This window comes from Leucoraja erinacea, chromosome 10, assembly GCF_028641065.1.
Source record: "Leucoraja erinacea ecotype New England chromosome 10, Leri_hhj_1, whole genome shotgun sequence".
NCBI classification, from domain to species: Eukaryota; Metazoa; Chordata; class Chondrichthyes; order Rajiformes; family Rajidae; genus Leucoraja; species Leucoraja erinaceus.
In genome coordinates this window covers 42,145,418-42,161,719 of record NC_073386.1, presented here as the reverse complement: position 1 = coordinate 42,161,719, position 16,302 = coordinate 42,145,418, and the positions used below count along the sequence as shown (strand labels likewise).

The following is a 16,302-nucleotide window of genomic DNA, read 5'->3' as shown; positions in this document are numbered from 1 at the left end:
TGGACTGTCATGTGAAACTCTCGTGAGCTGCAGAGAATTACTTTAATGATCATGATTTGTCCCATCAAGGGTTTTTAATATCAATAGCCACATTATCTATCAACAAGGGAACTGCTGTGTGCAAAACGGTATCTGAAACAGCATGCAGGCAGCGGGGAACACAAATTAGCACAACCATGCCCAGTGGGAGTCGGGGCCTCATACAGCACAGACACAGGCCCTTCGGCCCATCACCTTCATCCGACCAATGTAATGTGTCCTGAGGGGCAGAGCATACAAGAACAAGGCTCATTGACCTGCCCCCCCCCCCCCTCCCCAGTGTGAGACAGTGTCAGCATCTCTCATCTCTACAAGGTCCAGTTCATCACATAATCCTGCCCCCACCCTCCTCCCCATCAATCCACCCACGCATGATATTGGCTGAGGAAAGCAACTAACATTATCATGGGCAGCTCACATGCTAGTCATTTCCTCTTCTTCCCTCTACCCTCATAAAGAAGGTAAAAAATCTTGAAAGCATGTACAACCAGTTCGAGGAACAGTTATCAGACTCTTGAATGGACTTCTTGCTTTCCCATGAATTCCAGATCATCCAAGCATAGATTACTGTACCTTGATATAGCTGACAGGAATATGCCCATATCTGTTATAAAACAATACCAATACCTATACCAGCCTCAGTTGAGAAATGACTCCCTTGGTGGCAACTGAAATATTACCCATATTTGGTGCAAAAGGACACAAAATGCTGGAGTAACTCAGCAGATCAGGCAGCATCTCTGGAGAACATGGATAGGTGATGTTTCGGATCGAGAGCCTTCTACCCAAAACGTCACCTCCCCATGTTCTCCAGAAATGCTGCCTGACCTACTGAGTTGCTTCAGCAGTTTATGTCCTTTTGTATAAACCAGCATCAGCAGTTCCTCCTTTCTACCGTTATCGCCACATTTCACAACTTCTGAGCGCCACAGGCTAGTAAACGTCACTGTGAGTTTCAACACAACAGGTGCAGTTTATAAACTTTGCTGTCTTATCTGTGAGGTTATGATGCAAGTCAAAGAGAACGGAAGCAGGGCCGGGTCATTAAATGCCTCGAGCCTGCTTTCCCCATTCTATCTAATCCTGGTTGATCCTCCATCTCAACACCATATTCTCTCCCCCATACCCCAGGATGCCTTGAGTTTGAGTTTAGTACAGTTACATGATAAAGGGAATAACGTTTAGAGCAGTGATTCCCAACCTGGGGGCCATCATGGCAAATTTCAGGGAGGGCACAGAATAATTTGGGGATTTAGGGGGCCACGGGTTCAATGAAGGAGGCCACTTTGTTTCCACTAATAATGTCGGGGGGGGGGGGGCACAGAATAATTAAAGAGCCCAAGGGGGCCATGAACTGAAAAAGGTTGGGAACCACTGGTTTAGAGAAAAATAAAGCCAAATCAGAGGACCTACAATGAGGTAGATAGTAGCTCAGGATTTCTCTCTAGTTGTTGGTAGGATGGTTCAGTTGCCTGATAACAGCTGGGAAGAAACTGTTCCTGCATCTGGAGGTATGTGGGAAAGACCACCCCAAGTTTCCCACCTTTTGCTGATCTCATTCCTAGTATCCTGAGAGTGTGGCCAGTGGGTTTGTCAGATGTTACATGTCTGAACACTGCCGTTCCCATTTGACAGTCCGCCCATTGGCAGCACCTCTGGAAGGCTGCACCAATGCAGGGCGAGGGCTGCTGTAGATGGCAGTCAGAAGCCACGACAGCAGCGGCCACCATGAGGCAAGCTCTGATGAACACGGCCCTCGGGCTCTAATCTGCCCGGTTTTGATCTGTTTCATCATTTGTAACTTCGCAATCCTCTGTTATCTAATTCCAGGAAAACTGCTACATTGCTGAGTGAGTCTTAAATACTGCTTAAACTGCAGAGGATTATTTAAAAAAAATAAGATCAGCTAAATCCTGATGAAGGATCGAGACCTGAAACGTCGTCTGTTCAATTCCCTCCACAGATGCAGCTTGACCTGCAGAGCAAAGATCTTAGATAAGATCTTTGCTGCAGAGTTCCTCCAGCAGTTGTTTTTGCAGAGCTAAGAATGTATTGTGTTGGGTATGGAGGCTTCGAACCTCCATACTAAAATTGCCCCATACATCTGGATGAATTTTCACGAACAATGCACAGGTTATATCATGCAACTCGTTTTTTTTCTCATTTCAACGGGTAAACTTGAATGCTGAAATTATATTTACACGAAAGAAAACACAACAATGCTCTTAAGACATTCTTAGCACCAAGTGCATGCATTGTGTTGTTTTTGTGGAGAGCGGTGGTAGCACGCCTATTTCATGCCATTGTCACATGTGTGGCCTTTCAGTGTGAACCCCTCCCCCCTCCTCTCTCCCTCTCTACCTCTCCCCATTGTTTGAGATTTTCCCACTAGATGTACAGTAGTGGTGTCCAGACTTTAAATCGTGCTTCTCCCACACGGAACCCTTGAGTTGGCTGCAACGAAGGCGTTCTTCGTGCAATTAATATTCAGGCCAAACTTGAAAAGCAAGGTTATCCCCGGCATAAGGTGCATCTTTGGTGAGAGGAAAATCACCGAACTGTCTGACCCCGGAGCGGGACGAGTTCGGATCTTCTCGCCTTTGCCCAGATGCTGATGTACGTGTTTTATTTCTGCATCTTATGCAATGCAAACCCCCTTTCCACCCTCCAGTCGCCTTGCTTTCCACGAATCAGAAATACAGAGGGGGAGAGCGCGGCCAAGAGGGGAGGCGCTGGGTAACTCCCCGAGCCCGCCCGCCGCCAATGGCCGCAGCGCCCCGGCCCAGCATCACACGTGGGTGGCGCCAATCGCTTTGGCAAGACGCTGGGCTGCACGTTATAAATGCAACTGCCGGGGTAGTTTGCACGGTTATCGAATGAAAAGTCCGCCGCTGTGGAGATAATTGTGAAGGGGTGCTGCAAGTTGAAAGGTACAGCCCACCGGGCGGCAGGCAGGGAGCGGAGCGGTGCACCTCCCCACCCCCGTACCCACCCCGGGAACAGTCTAGCTTCAAACCTAATCCCGCTGCAGGAGTTGGCAGCTCTTAGTTTGACTTTTATCGCTGCTTTATCTTGGGTTATCCGGTAAAACTTGTATGTTCTGTAATAATTGGGCGTTTTGTTTTTGTAGTATATTTGGTGGAGGATGCGGATCTCCCGATGTGTCCTGTTTCTGGTTAAAAAACTCGGTAATAGCAAGCCGACGATATGGCGCAATCAACATGTAGGTTGTTCAGACCCCTAGACATTAGGAATTTGTGAACCGAACGTGTGGTGGCGGGGGGGCTTGCATGCTGGGGAGTTGATTTGCATGTCGGGGTGTGATCGAGGAATTAATTGGTTTGATCGGAGTGAATCCAGGAATTAATTCGGATGATCAGAGTGAATTCAGGAAATGATTGTGCGCGAATTGCCGCGGGGCGATTGCGGGACTGTGGCGCTAACCTGGCTCCCTGTGGTTGCAAACTCACCCGTGCGGCCGGCCTCATGGCGGGAGCTACAGCACAACCCGAGCTCCCTGTGGCTACAGCTCGCCCCTAGCTCCCTATGGCTGGGCTGCAGTCACCTGGAGGTGCGCCCCTAGGTCCCGGGGACTGTGGCCCCCAGTGGCTGGTGTTGCAACACATCCCGGGGCTGCAGCGCTCCCCGCAGCCCGGGCTTGTGTATGGGTGGGCTGCGGGTGTTGCATGCATGCATGGCGCGGCGCTGGTCCCACTCCCTGCGCATCGCCTCTCCCATTGCTCCATCCGGCGCGGTTGGGACCTCACACTCCCTCCGGCTGCCCGCTGTGTAAACGGCGATGCCGGGCGGCCGCGCCTCCCCCCTGTGCTGGCTGGTCAGCGTACGCGCTGCGCTGGAGCCGGGCCGCCGCCGCCACCACCGCCCGCCTCTCCTCTGCTGCCCCGTGGCAAGAAGGGGTAACACTGGCTCCTCCTCTCTTCTACAGACCTTCAAGATGGCCACGTCCGCCAGCGCCAGCCTCAACAAGGTGGTGAAGAAGAATTACATGGAGCTGCCGCAGGACGGTAGCGTGCAGGCGATGTACATATGGATCGACGGCACGGGCGAGTCGGTTCGCTGCAAAACCAAGACCCTGGATAAGGAGCCCAAGAGCATCACTGGTATGTACACGGTCCCGGGCCTCTGGCGCCAACAGCAACTGCAGGCCACGCCACACGCCTATCCCTGAACCCTCTTGGTTGCACCTACTCTCTGCTTTGCATGCTCCTCTTTTGCCTTTCTTCTTCCCCTTTCCCCATCCCATTGTTGTTGGTGTTGCTAAATGTGCCGCTTGCCCGTGGCCGCTTTCTGCTGACAGCTCCGGGAGTCCCTATGTGAACATCAGAGCAATGTTTTGGCTTGCTGCCAATTTTCCCTCGCTTATACCCAGATGAACCTCTAGGATTTTGTTTTTGGATTTGTGTTTAAAAAAAAAAAAAGTCTCCTGATCCATAATGAATGAAGCCTTGCAACCGTCCAAAATCACGCGGCTGTTTTGCCTGGTGCTCATTGCAATGCCTAGTGTGCTGTGACTACCAAATCCAGTGCATCTGTGCTTGCTGCGCCATGTAGAACAAGTTCATGTCTGATGTGAGTGCACTGTTGCAGTGCAAATTGTGAAGTTGCAATTATTCTGCATCACCATTTTACTAACATTTGAATTACAAATGTTTCTGTTGCAGCAGACATGGTTGTCTCTCTCTTCCCCTAGACTCTGGGCAACGTGATTGTTGCAGTTGTCTGCTTTGGAGACTCCTGATTCAAGGCAATGGTCTGTCTCCAAAAGTTCATTGATGGAGTTTTAACTCTTTGCAAGTAAGATGCATAAATACAACATGGGTAGGGGGGTGGTTGGTGGGGGAAATAACTATTCAGGACATTTTCCCAGTGTCCTGGACTTTGAGCTTCACACATCATAGTCCTGCCTGAATTGTCCCCAGATTCCTCTGCATGGTGTGCTTCAACAATGTGAGTCTCTGTTCATGAAGTTGCTTTGTTGCCTGAATGATCCTTTTATTTCACTAGAAGTCATTATTTTGTTTATGCATTGCTTGCTTACTGTAGCGCTCCGTCTGTTTCAGATCTCCCAGAGTGGAACTTTGATGGCTCTAGCACGTACCAGTCGGAGGGATCCAACAGTGACATGTATCTTATTCCGTCGGCCATATTCCGTGACCCCTTCCGACGGGACCCAAACAAGCTCGTTCTCTGCGAAGTCCTCAAATACAACAGGAAACCGGCAGGTACAGAACTAGTGGGCTCTTTTACTATGGAGTAGCGCATCTAGCAGTGCAGTCCTGGGGAAGGGTGCTGAGGCAACTTAGAGCATGGAAACGGGCCCTTTGGTTCAACTTGGACATGTCAGCAGGTTGCATTCTCTCCGAGTCCCATTGGCCTACATTTGCCAGATTGTTAAGGACTTGGACACACTAGAGGCAGGAAACGTGTTCCCGATGTTGGGGGAGTCCAGAACCAGGGGCCACAGTTTTAAAATAAGGAGTAAGCCATTTACAACAGAGACGATGAAACACTTTTTCTCACAGAGAGTGGTGAGTCTGGAATTCTCTGCCTCAGCGAGCGGTGGAGGCAGGTTCTCTGGATGCTTTCAAGAGAGCTAGATAGGGCTCTTAAGGATAGCGGAGCCGGGGGATATGGCGAAAGGCAGGAATGGGGTACTGATTGGGAATGATCAGCCATGATCACATTGAATGGCGGTGCTGGCTCGAAGGGCCAAATGGCCTACTCCTGCACCTATTGTCTATTGGCCCATATCTCTGAATCCTTCCTATCTGCACATTGTCTTTTCATAGTGCAATTATTGCGCTTTCTGCAGCCCCCACAGTTTGCGTACTTTTCACTGGATGTTATTCAATGATACTTTATTGTCACATGTACCTAGGTACAGTGAAATGCTTTGTTTTGCATACAACCCGGTAAAATCATACAGCAGGCCTCACCTAGGCAGTACACGTGTTGCCACAAGTGTTTGGTGCCCACTGGCAAAATGTGTTTTTGTTAATGTAGTTTCTGCCTACACCAGTGTTTCTAGTTGGTCATAACTTGTTGGGAAAGGACATTGGGGTTGAGGTGTCGGATAGTAGATGAAGGATATACTCTTTATTGGTTGTTCTCCCCACTCATCCCCTTTGCTTTTCTGGTGAATCTCTGGTAGAGTCGGGAGCTTTAAGTTCCTGGTGTAACTATCACCAACAGTTTGACCTGGTCCAAGCACATTGGTGTTGATGTCGTTGAGGTAGGTTAGGCTCTCTGTCTCGTGTGAAGAAAACATTCTCTGGTCAGCAAAATCAAAGCTGCTGCCATTGATGGTACAGGCAATTTGACCGCTTGCTTGGTCCAATGCATTGTGTTGCATTAGAAAACTATTGCAAGAGTGATAGCAGCGAGCCAGTGAATAGACCTGTGTTGCTGCCACCTACGAGGTCAGGGAAGGACAGGCACTGGGTGCTTATTTTCAACGGGTATTTCAAGTCTGACGTGTTCGTGGATTTGCACCAGGTTGTTATTCTACAGTAACTTTTGGAAACTAAATAATTACACTGACAAGTTGCCTTTCTGTAGAGCCATTTCCCTGTTGCCTGGTAAAATGTTCCCTCTGTATCTCTTTGGTGCGCTGACTCTGCTTCCTTCACCCACAGCTCTAGGACATTGCCTTTTCATAGCTTTACATTTGCACAAACTGGTATTAAAATGTTTTTTTTTGTAGAGAAATTGCTACATAACGGCTGTTACAGTCTGTTCTTTGTTCCTGCAGAAAGTAATCTGAGAAATTCCTGCCAGAAAATCATGTCCATGATCTCCAACCAGGACCCTTGGTTTGGGATGGAGCAGGAGTACACTCTGCTGGGCACAGACGGACACCCTTTTGGATGGCCTTCCAATGGTTTCCCAGGACCTCAAGGTGTGTTATCCATTTCAGTCTTGTGTAAAGATAATTGAAATGTTATTAGTGTTTGACTTTGCCCAACATGTCCAGAGAGTGTGGGGGAAAACAAAGAGCAAATAATGCCTATGGGTTGCAATGGAATTAATAGGCTGAAGGGCTTGTTCCTCTGCCGAGTGACTCTCTTGCAGTTTTAGTCGTGCAATGGTTGGGTTACTAGATGGTCAAAGCAGACGTGAAAACACATCTCATTGCCGTGGCATTAAAATTACACTGGGGTCATCCATAGCAAAACCATTGGACCTTAGGAACGTAGGTGGCGGGGACTTGGGAGGAAATCCATGGTCCTGGCTCTCGGCCAGAGTCAAACATTTGATGTGTTGTGCAAGAATCCTGTTGACTGCGTTCAAGCAGTGGAGCCAAGCAGGCACAGTGTCCCACCACCACCACCAAAGCCAGGCCTGGCTGAGTTATCCTAACCCTTGTCAAGGTCTTCCTAAAACTGGCTCATGTGTGTGGAGGAAAAGGCCTGATGACCATCTCCCTCGGCTGAGGAATCGGCACTCCTCCGCAATGAATAACGCTTGGAAACACAGTGTGCACGCTGGTGGAGGCTGCAGCATCCATCATTGGGAAGGACTGGACACCACCACAGAGCAATCTAGCTCTGCCTCGGTGATGCAGGTATAACCTTGTCTAACCTCTGCCCTCCTTATCTGCCAGTGACAAATGGAACGATAGTGGGCGTGATGGTAGGAGTGGCCACTGCAGTCCCAGCCTCCCAGCGAAGACTCTCTGTACAGTGCTACCAGTGCACTGATTGGGTTTGACTCTGACCAGCTCAGATTTGGTTATGCTGTGTTTTGTACTGTGTCTCGTGGTCCTGTGCATCATCAGCAGGAGTATGCACCACACTCTGGCCTTGTGGCCCAGCACATCTCTCGCTTAATGCTGAGCTAAGGATCAGGGTCTGGTTCGCCTTGTGTTGGTGGGCTTGCTGCAGCACCAGGAAAATGGAAAATCAGCTTGAAGCCTCCTGCCATGTCTAATGAGGAATGGTCGACCTTCAATGGGCTCACAAGGTGCCACCTGTAGCGATGGCAGGGCCCAGTGTGTGGTGGGGAGATCTGCTTTCCCAGCAATGTTCAGCCATCCCTCACTAACCAAGCTAGTTTAAGATTTAGAGATACAGTGCGGAAACAGGCCCTTTGGCCCACCGAGTCCATGCCGACCAGTGATGCCCCATGCACTAGTGTTAATCTGCATATTAGAAACAATTTACACTGTTACAGAAGCTAATTAACCTACAAATCTGTCTGGAGTGTGGGGCGAAACCAGAGCCCCTAAAAAAAACCCCCCACGTGGTCACAGGGAGAATGTACACACTCCATGCAGACAGCACCCATAGTCAGGATGGAATCCGGGGCTCTGGCACTGTAAGGCAGCAACTGTACTGCTGCGCCACCGTGCGAGTTGGCACCCAGTTGTATCGGCTCCATATGATATCGAGAATCAGCTGAGAGTACTTGACTCAACAAAGACTATGGGGACCAGAACACGCCCTGCAAATGTATTGAACTGTACTCCAGATCTAGCTGTGCCTCTACACCAGAGGTGGGGAACCTGCCACCTAGGCCATTAAGTGCGGCCTTTTGAATGAATCCAATACTGTCGAACAAATCTTTTTATTTTTATTAACATGTTTTTGTTCGTCTTATTAGTTTTATTTTAATCTTAAAATGAACGTATTTAAAATACCAAAGAGTAAAAGAAGATTCAACAAAATAATCCTCCCCGGCTGAAGGCCACAATTAAAACATTAGTAAGTCATGAGGGCTATTTTAACAAAATAATGTACATTTTGAAATATCTAATTGAAGTTTCGTGGATGCGGCCTTATTAGATTACAGCTAACTTAATGCGGCATTCCAACATGAAAAAGTTCCCCACCCCTGCTCTACACTATCTCTTTCCGTGCAGCAGCCATCAACAGTGCCAGCAAAATTGATAATTGTCCATCTACATCCTGTTGGCAGTCAGTGGGACATATCCAATCTGACTATTTACCACACAGTTGTCTGCATTCAATAACCAGGGAAGTGAGGGAAACCAAAGTCCATGGTGCTATTAAGTAGCACTCACTCACCGAACTCTACTCAAGCCTGCCTGGTTTGTCCTTCACCAGGACTGCTGCACCACAGGCCCCGATATCACCTTGATGTAAACATGGACCAACCAGCTGAATTCCAGAAGGGAGGCGAGAGAGTGACTGTCCTCAACATCAAGTTGCCATTTGACAGTGGTGCCAAGACATCCCAGCCACGCCGAAGTCAATGGGCATCGATGGGGAATCATTCCCGTGGTTGATGTCAAACCTCACAAGGAGGAAGAGCGGGGGAAATTGGTGGTGAAATTGATGAAGAAGATTCTCAACCCGAAACGTCACCCATTCCTTCTCTCCAGAGATGCTGCCTGCCCGGCTGAGTTACTCAAGCTTTTTGTGTCTATCTCGCATGGAGGAAGATGGCTATGGTCGTCAGAGATCAATCATCGTTGCAGGAGTTCCTCAGAGCAGTGTCTTGGGGCCCAAGCATCTTCAGCCTTGTCACCGACCGTTCCTTCAGAAGGACAATTGATGTTTTGATTGCACCATGTTCAATTGGGTTTGCAACTCGATGAAGGAGGCCATGCCTGCATGTAGCCAGACCCTGTTGGTGGACTGGAAATGCCGGGTAATGTTTGTCCCACAAATGCCAGCTGATGACTTGCCTTCCCAAGGCATTCAAAGCCATGAGTATTGCTGACATCTCCTCCATCAACATCCTGGAAGGAGGGGAGGGGGGGGGGGGTCACTGTTGGTCAGAAACTCTGAACCCATCACACAAGTAGAATGCTCTTCATTAGCCTTTGTGTTTGCAGCTCCAACCATCACTAAATGCCATCTAGAGCAGGGCAGGCCAATTACAGAATGGGGATGCCTGGAATGCATTGCCTGGGGTGGTAGTGGAGTCGGATACATTTGTGATGCTATGGATATGCAAGAATGTGGATCATGTGCAGGCAGACAACATTAGTTTAACATGGCTCTGTTCGGCACGGACGCTGTGGGCTGAATAGCTTCTCCCTGTACAGTGCTGTTCAATGTTAATTGATCGGAAACTTATCAACCATCCTACACGTCTACCCTCCGTCACTAATCAATCTATAAAATGCACTGCGTGTACAGTCCTGTGGCACATGGACATCACCACCCCCACCATTAGTTTTTGATTAGTACAGATGTCGGGTTATGGGGAGAAGGCAGGAGAATGGGTTAAGAGGGAGAGATAGATTACCCATAATTGAATGACAGTAGACTTGATGGGGCGAATGGCCTAATTCTTTCCTATTACTTATGCCCATTAAGGACATAAGGGCAGCTGCAAAATGGGCACACATATTGATATGTCTGCAGTCCTTTATCTTTGTGGGCTGAATTCTGGACCCCTCCCCTCCTCAACGGCACAAAGGGGTGCAATGTCAATGTGTAGGCTTAATGGTTCAAGAGGGCAGCTTTCCACCACCATGGCAAGGGCAATAAACACTGGTCTTGCCAGTTACACCCAGACATGTGAATAAATATCTTGTTCGTTTCCAAGACCGATGTTCAGCTGCAGTCTGTCTGACTGAGACGTCTTTGTTGCAGGGCCCTACTACTGTGGAGTTGGTGCAGACAAAGCGTACGGCCGCGATATCGTAGAGGCCCACTATCGAGCCTGCCTGTACGCTGGCGTTAACCTCTCCGGAACAAACGCCGAGGTTATGGCGTCACAGGTAAGATGTAGTTTGGTAATCCATTGTCCAATGAACTGCTGGATGAAAGTGGAGTGATTATAGTTTGAAGTGCTGGTAATGTTGTTACATAGGTTAAAAGTGACGGGGGAGAAAGTTTCCCTGCATAGGAGAAATTAGGTAACTAAATTTTTATCTTCTGCTCATTGAATTCCTGTTCCAGTGTGAATTGTGTCTAGTGCGTTCAAATGAAGCATAATACACCGTGGAAGCAGGCCCTTAAGCTCCACTTGCCCACGCTGACCATGTGTCCCATCTACACTAGTCTCATTTGCCTGCCTTTGGCCCATATCCCTCTGAACGTGTCCTATCCATGTATCTGTGTGCATTGGACATGGAAGTGTAATTGTTTCTTAAACATTGCGACAGTACTTGCCTCAACTACCTCCTCCGGCAGCTTGTTCCATGCATCCACTACCCTTTGTGTGGAAAAAATAACCCCTCAGATTCCTGTAAAATCTTTTCCTCCTTTCCCTAAACCTATGCCCTCTGGTTCTCAATTTCCCCCCTACTCTGGGCAAGAGACTGCGTCTACCCAATTTATTCCTCTGGTGATTTTATACACTAATCTCTGATGTTCTAGGACTCGAGCACCATGGATGGTGTGTGTTAAGGGGTGGAGGTGATGAGGGAAAGGAAATTAACCTTGAGGTCACAGGAGATCAATGGGCAGGGATTGAGATTGATCATGGGCTGCATGTGTGGCACAGGTATTTGGAAAGCAAACTGCTTACGTGATCGTGAAAGTTGTTTTGACCTGATATCAGGAAGAAAGTTGGTTTGACCTGATATCTCTGGTGCTACAGGGTGAAGCTGTTCTATTTTTGGGAGGTGCTGTCAGTAGTCTGAGCCATTGATTGCAGGATCTGGTGGAGAGAGCGGGAGGGGCTTGTTCAAGGTGGTTAATAGCAAAGATCTTATAGCGAAGCAAGATAGGCTACTCCTGCTAAATGCAATGGACTGACGTGTAGTACGCTATGGAGGGGATCATGGGCATTTTCCACGCCCATTTTAGCAACCTGAGCCTACCTAACCCGACCCGACTCGCACTGTAATCAATGTTGCGGGGCAACAGTTTGTGTGGGTCAGATTCATAAATCTGTCCGTTCAAACTTCTTGTCAAGAATAAAATTTGATTCTGGTAATTGTCTAAGCTTTTCTAATGTTTTTTTAAATCATTTATTTTTAAATGGCTCAAAAGCTGCGTTTGAGTTGATTTTGTAGTAACAAAAACCGACCCGACTCGCAGGGTGATTGACAGGGGGGGGGGGCTTTTTGTGCGTGATATAGGGTTAGATTCATAATTCTGTTAGCAGTTCATAATTCTGTTGATTCTTGTTAAAGAATAAAATGTTTATAAACGCACATACATGAAAAAATTATATAAATGTATATAACACACACAATTATATTTCTTCTATTCCAATAATGAACTTTATTTCAGACTAGACAAGGGACATTAAATAAGAAACATTGTAAATAAGAAACATTGTCTTGGGGCACTCTCTCTCCCCGCTGCCCCGCACTCTCTCTCCCCGCTGCCCAGGGCCCCGCACTCTCTCCCCCGCTGCCCCGCACTCCCTCTCCCCGCTGCCCCGGGCCCCGCACTCTCTCTCCCCGCACTCTCTCTCCCCGCTGCTCCGGGCCTCACACTCCTTCTCCCCACTGCGGATCCAATCTTTGGCCGGAAGCAAGAAGGCGGGAGCAAGATGGCGGAACAAGATGGCGGAGTCAGGTTGCTAAAATGTGTCCTATAATCACCCATGAATCCGCCCATGAGCGAACCTCGCGTTTGCGTGAGAGTAACCCATCTTCCTTCGCTATAAGATCTTTGGTTAATAGGGTGTCAAATCTGCTTTGTTTTGAACAAAGAGATTTTGAAATGTGTGCTCATTCCTGGAGCCGGACTTGGACCATCTAACTGGGGAAGTGCTGTTGTGGGGGAAGTTCCAGTGCTTAGACGTCAGTGAAGGCCCAGTAAATGTAGTTCCATGTCAGGATGATGTGCGTCTTGGCTGCCAATGGTGGTGCTCCCTTGTTCTGGCTGCCTTTCTGTTGAGGGTTAGCTTGTGCCATTTGGGAGGTGCTGCCATTAGTCTTGGCCAGTGGCTGTGGTGCATCCAGTGGTAGAGAGGGAGAGTTTGTTCAAGGTGGTTAATGGGGAGTCATTATCAAGTGGTCTGCTTAGTCTTGAGTGAGATCTTTGAGTAGTTGTAATGCTGGTTACTCTGGCAAGGGGAGATCTTTCTATCACACTCCTAAGGACTAATGCCTTGAGATGCCAAACATTGATCCTGGCCTCTGGTGTGTTCTTGTAGCCAGGGTGTTAATGTGGCTGGTCCACTGGAGTCCAGCAGCTGGTTCTTTTTAGTTTCCTTTTGTATGAAAGATTGGCATAGTTGGGTCTGAAGTCTGGCTGTGACAGGCCAACAGAAAGGACCGTCATCTCACAAAGTGGTCATAGTCGAAGGCTTGGTCGTCTCCTGCAGTAATTTGTGGCAGACCTGACTTTCCCTTCACCTTGCCTCGGTTTCAGTATCTGAGCTGGAGGTTGCTTGAGCAAGTCAATGAGGCCAAGGTGTGGGAATTAAATGAGTGGGTCATCTTGAGATGGCCATCTCCGTGAGTTCCCCAGAACTCTCGGTACAAGTTCATACGTTCTAGGAGCAGATTTAGACCATTTGGCACATCTGGTCTATTCGGCCATTCAATCAGCTGCTCTCTCTCTCTCTCTCTCTCTCTCTCCCTCCCCCCATTCTCCTGCCTTTCACCCCTACCATAGCCCCGGCCACCCATGCTCTATGGTTCTAGTCTATGGTATGATCTAGTGTTGCAGATACCGGGATGACCCAATGCTGGCCTGATTGTGCTCTCCATTGAGGTTCCTGTCGCTGAGGTCTACAATGAGAAGTGGGTTAATGCTCCCACTACCATCGTGTGCACTGCTTCAGTGGCTAAAGGGAGGGTGTGCTGTCAATTAAAGAGAGGATGTGCTTATCTCCAGAAATGTACCTGGCCAACAAAGCTAGAATTTTGTGATTGTGTTGTGCTGCTAAAGGCAATGTATTAAACAGTGCCAGAGGTACTCGGTGAGTCTGGCAACATCTGTCGAGAAAATGGGCAGATGCCATTTTAGATCGGGACACTTCTTTAGACTGGTAATATGGGGTGGGGGGGGAGAGAAAGCTTGAAAAGAGGTGGAGGTGACTATCAGTCTGAAGAAGGTGCCTGACCTAAAACAGGGGGGGGTTCCATCCTTTTTCGTCCTGCTTACCCCCGGCAACTTTAATAGCACATAACCATGTTATTTCACTTATTTATGAACAAATTTACACACTGTTTCGGTGGAAGGGTTACATTTGCCCCAGGTTGGGAACCCTTGGCTTACGTGGTCACTGGGAGAATGTGCGCATTTCGTAAAGACAGCACCTGTAGTCAGGATTGAACCCAGGACTCTGGTGCTGTAAGACAGCAACTACTGCTGTGCCATCGTGCTGTTTGCCTCCAGATGACATGGTTTGTGGAGCAGAGAGCTAATTTTGGCAATGTCATATTGGGTTTCTGAATTGTTCACCTGCTTTAGAACTAATCAATACTTTCCGACATTATACAGTGGGAGTATCAAGTTGGGCCGTGCGACGGCATTGACATGGGTGACCACTTGTGGATGTCGAGATTCATCCTGCACAGGGTGTGTGAAGACTTTGGCATCATTGCCAGCTTTGACCCAAAGCCCATTCCTGGCAACTGGAACGGTGCTGGGTGCCACACCAACTTCAGCACCAAGACCATGCGGGAAGAAGGTGGATTGAAGTGAGTATTCCACCTTTGCCTGGTCTCGGGTGTCCACCACTCGACCCAGAAGTGGGGAAACCCTCCGCATCCTGACTTTCTATACACCCTGCGTTTTGGGGAAGGGGGTGGGGTGGGACAGCACTTTGTCCTCTGCTGGTGGGTGAGGAAATGGGGCAAAGGGAGTAGGGCTCAATCGATCCGTCCATTGGGATTGAAAAGGATAATCCGGCACAAAGTGGTTAAAAAGTATTCTTCCCTTTAGATTCATCGAAGAGTGCATTGAGAAACTGGGCAAGAGGCATCAGTACCACATCCGCACCTATGATCCCAAGGGAGGGTTGGACAATGCCCGGCGTTTGACGGGCCACCACGAGACCTCCAACATCAACGAGTTCTCTGCCGGAGTGGCCAACCGAGGCGCTAGCATCCGCATCCCTCGCTCCGTCGGCCAGGACAAGAAGGGTTATTTCGAAGACCGCCGTCCCTCCGCCAACTGTGATCCTTATGCGGTCACTGAGGCCTTGGTCCGCACATGCCTATTGGGCGAGACTGGGGACAAGCCCACTGAGTACAAGAACTAATCCGCTGCCAATGGACTTGGCATCTGTCAGTGATTTCTTCAGAACTCTTCTCCCATGCCATCGCCATCCGTCTTGGTGCCGAGGGGAGGGGGAGGTGTCGGTTTGATTTGTATTTCTGGACCTTATTTCTTATGTTTTTACCTGGAAGTTGAGGAACATGTATGAGCAAGACATCTAAACAGTTCTCTTACCCAGAGAGGTATATCTTCAAGTTGGCTGGTCAACTTCTCATGGACAATAACCTGTAATTTAATGCAGTCAACTTTGATATTAAAGCAGGCCTTTTTTTTTTTTTTTTAATTAAAATACAGCATTCATATTTTTTGGTTAAGCAAGTGTTAAACGCAGATTCGAGATGATTCTGTTGTGACAGTGACCAATTCCATATTAAGATTGCATTAAAACTGTGGGAGGGGCTGTCTTCGAAGTGGGAGCCAGGGTTCTGTGAAATCACAACTTTTATTTGTATCAGTTGTACTGCATTCCTGTACATTGATAACCTGGTGCAGTCTGACCAGCTTTTGTAACATAGTGCAGGAAATTCTAGAGCATCCTAGGTGCTGCCTTGCCTTCAATGACTAAGCCTCTCCTAAGGATGATTCCTAAAATATCAAATGTGCTTAACTAATCTCGGAATGGGGAGGGTTGTGGATGTGGAGTATCATTTTAACACATATTTGTAAAGTCGGGCTGTGACACTAATTGTGCATTCTATTTTTTGAGAAGAATGAGTTAATAATAATGACTGTCCCTTGTCGTAAGTTACTGTTCACTTGGCATTTTTTAGACAAAAATAAGGCATTACGGGGAAAAGTTCAGTTGTAAAAAATTATTTCCAAGTTTGACTGTAGTCCCTGCCAAGGTACTTTACTGGGAAGAACACCCAGTGCTACATTTGTCTGTTTCTGAAGCATGCTGTAAACATTGTCTTTTAACTGTATTTTGATGGTACAGATTTGTTTCAGGGTTCAACTTTGCTGTAGATTTTTTTAATTGAACTTTTTTAAATTGCTATCTCACTGTCTTGTATTTTGAACTTGTCATTGCTAAAATTGAGTAAACTGGATTTTAATCACTCTGTCTCTGCATGCATCAAATCTGTCGCGTGAGTCTCCGATGCTGAATGCCAAATACAGGGACACTTGTAGGACAGGG

General features: G+C 48.0%; 1 protein-coding gene across 2 annotated transcripts; it reads left to right on the top strand.

Moving 5' to 3' along the window:
• The first annotated feature begins 2,813 nt into the window (after positions 1 to 2,813).
• Positions 2,814 to 16,223, top strand: LOC129701080 (glutamine synthetase, mitochondrial). Of its 2 annotated transcripts, XM_055642038.1 has the most exons (8): positions 2,828 to 2,969; positions 3,170 to 3,262; positions 3,986 to 4,160; positions 5,121 to 5,282; positions 6,812 to 6,958; positions 10,626 to 10,753; positions 14,385 to 14,584; positions 14,829 to 16,223. In XM_055642038.1, the coding sequence occupies exons 2-8, from the start codon at positions 3,185 to 3,187 to the stop codon at positions 15,145 to 15,147; spliced, it is 1,209 nt and encodes a 402-aa protein (XP_055498013.1). In that variant the 5' UTR covers positions 2,828 to 2,969; positions 3,170 to 3,184; the 3' UTR covers positions 15,148 to 16,223. The 2 variants fall into 2 exon arrangements, with proteins under 2 accessions (XP_055498014.1, XP_055498013.1); XM_055642039.1 differs by lacking the exon at positions 3,170 to 3,262 and having other exon boundaries at positions 2,814 to 2,969.
• The last annotated feature ends 79 nt before the right edge of the window (positions 16,224 to 16,302 follow it).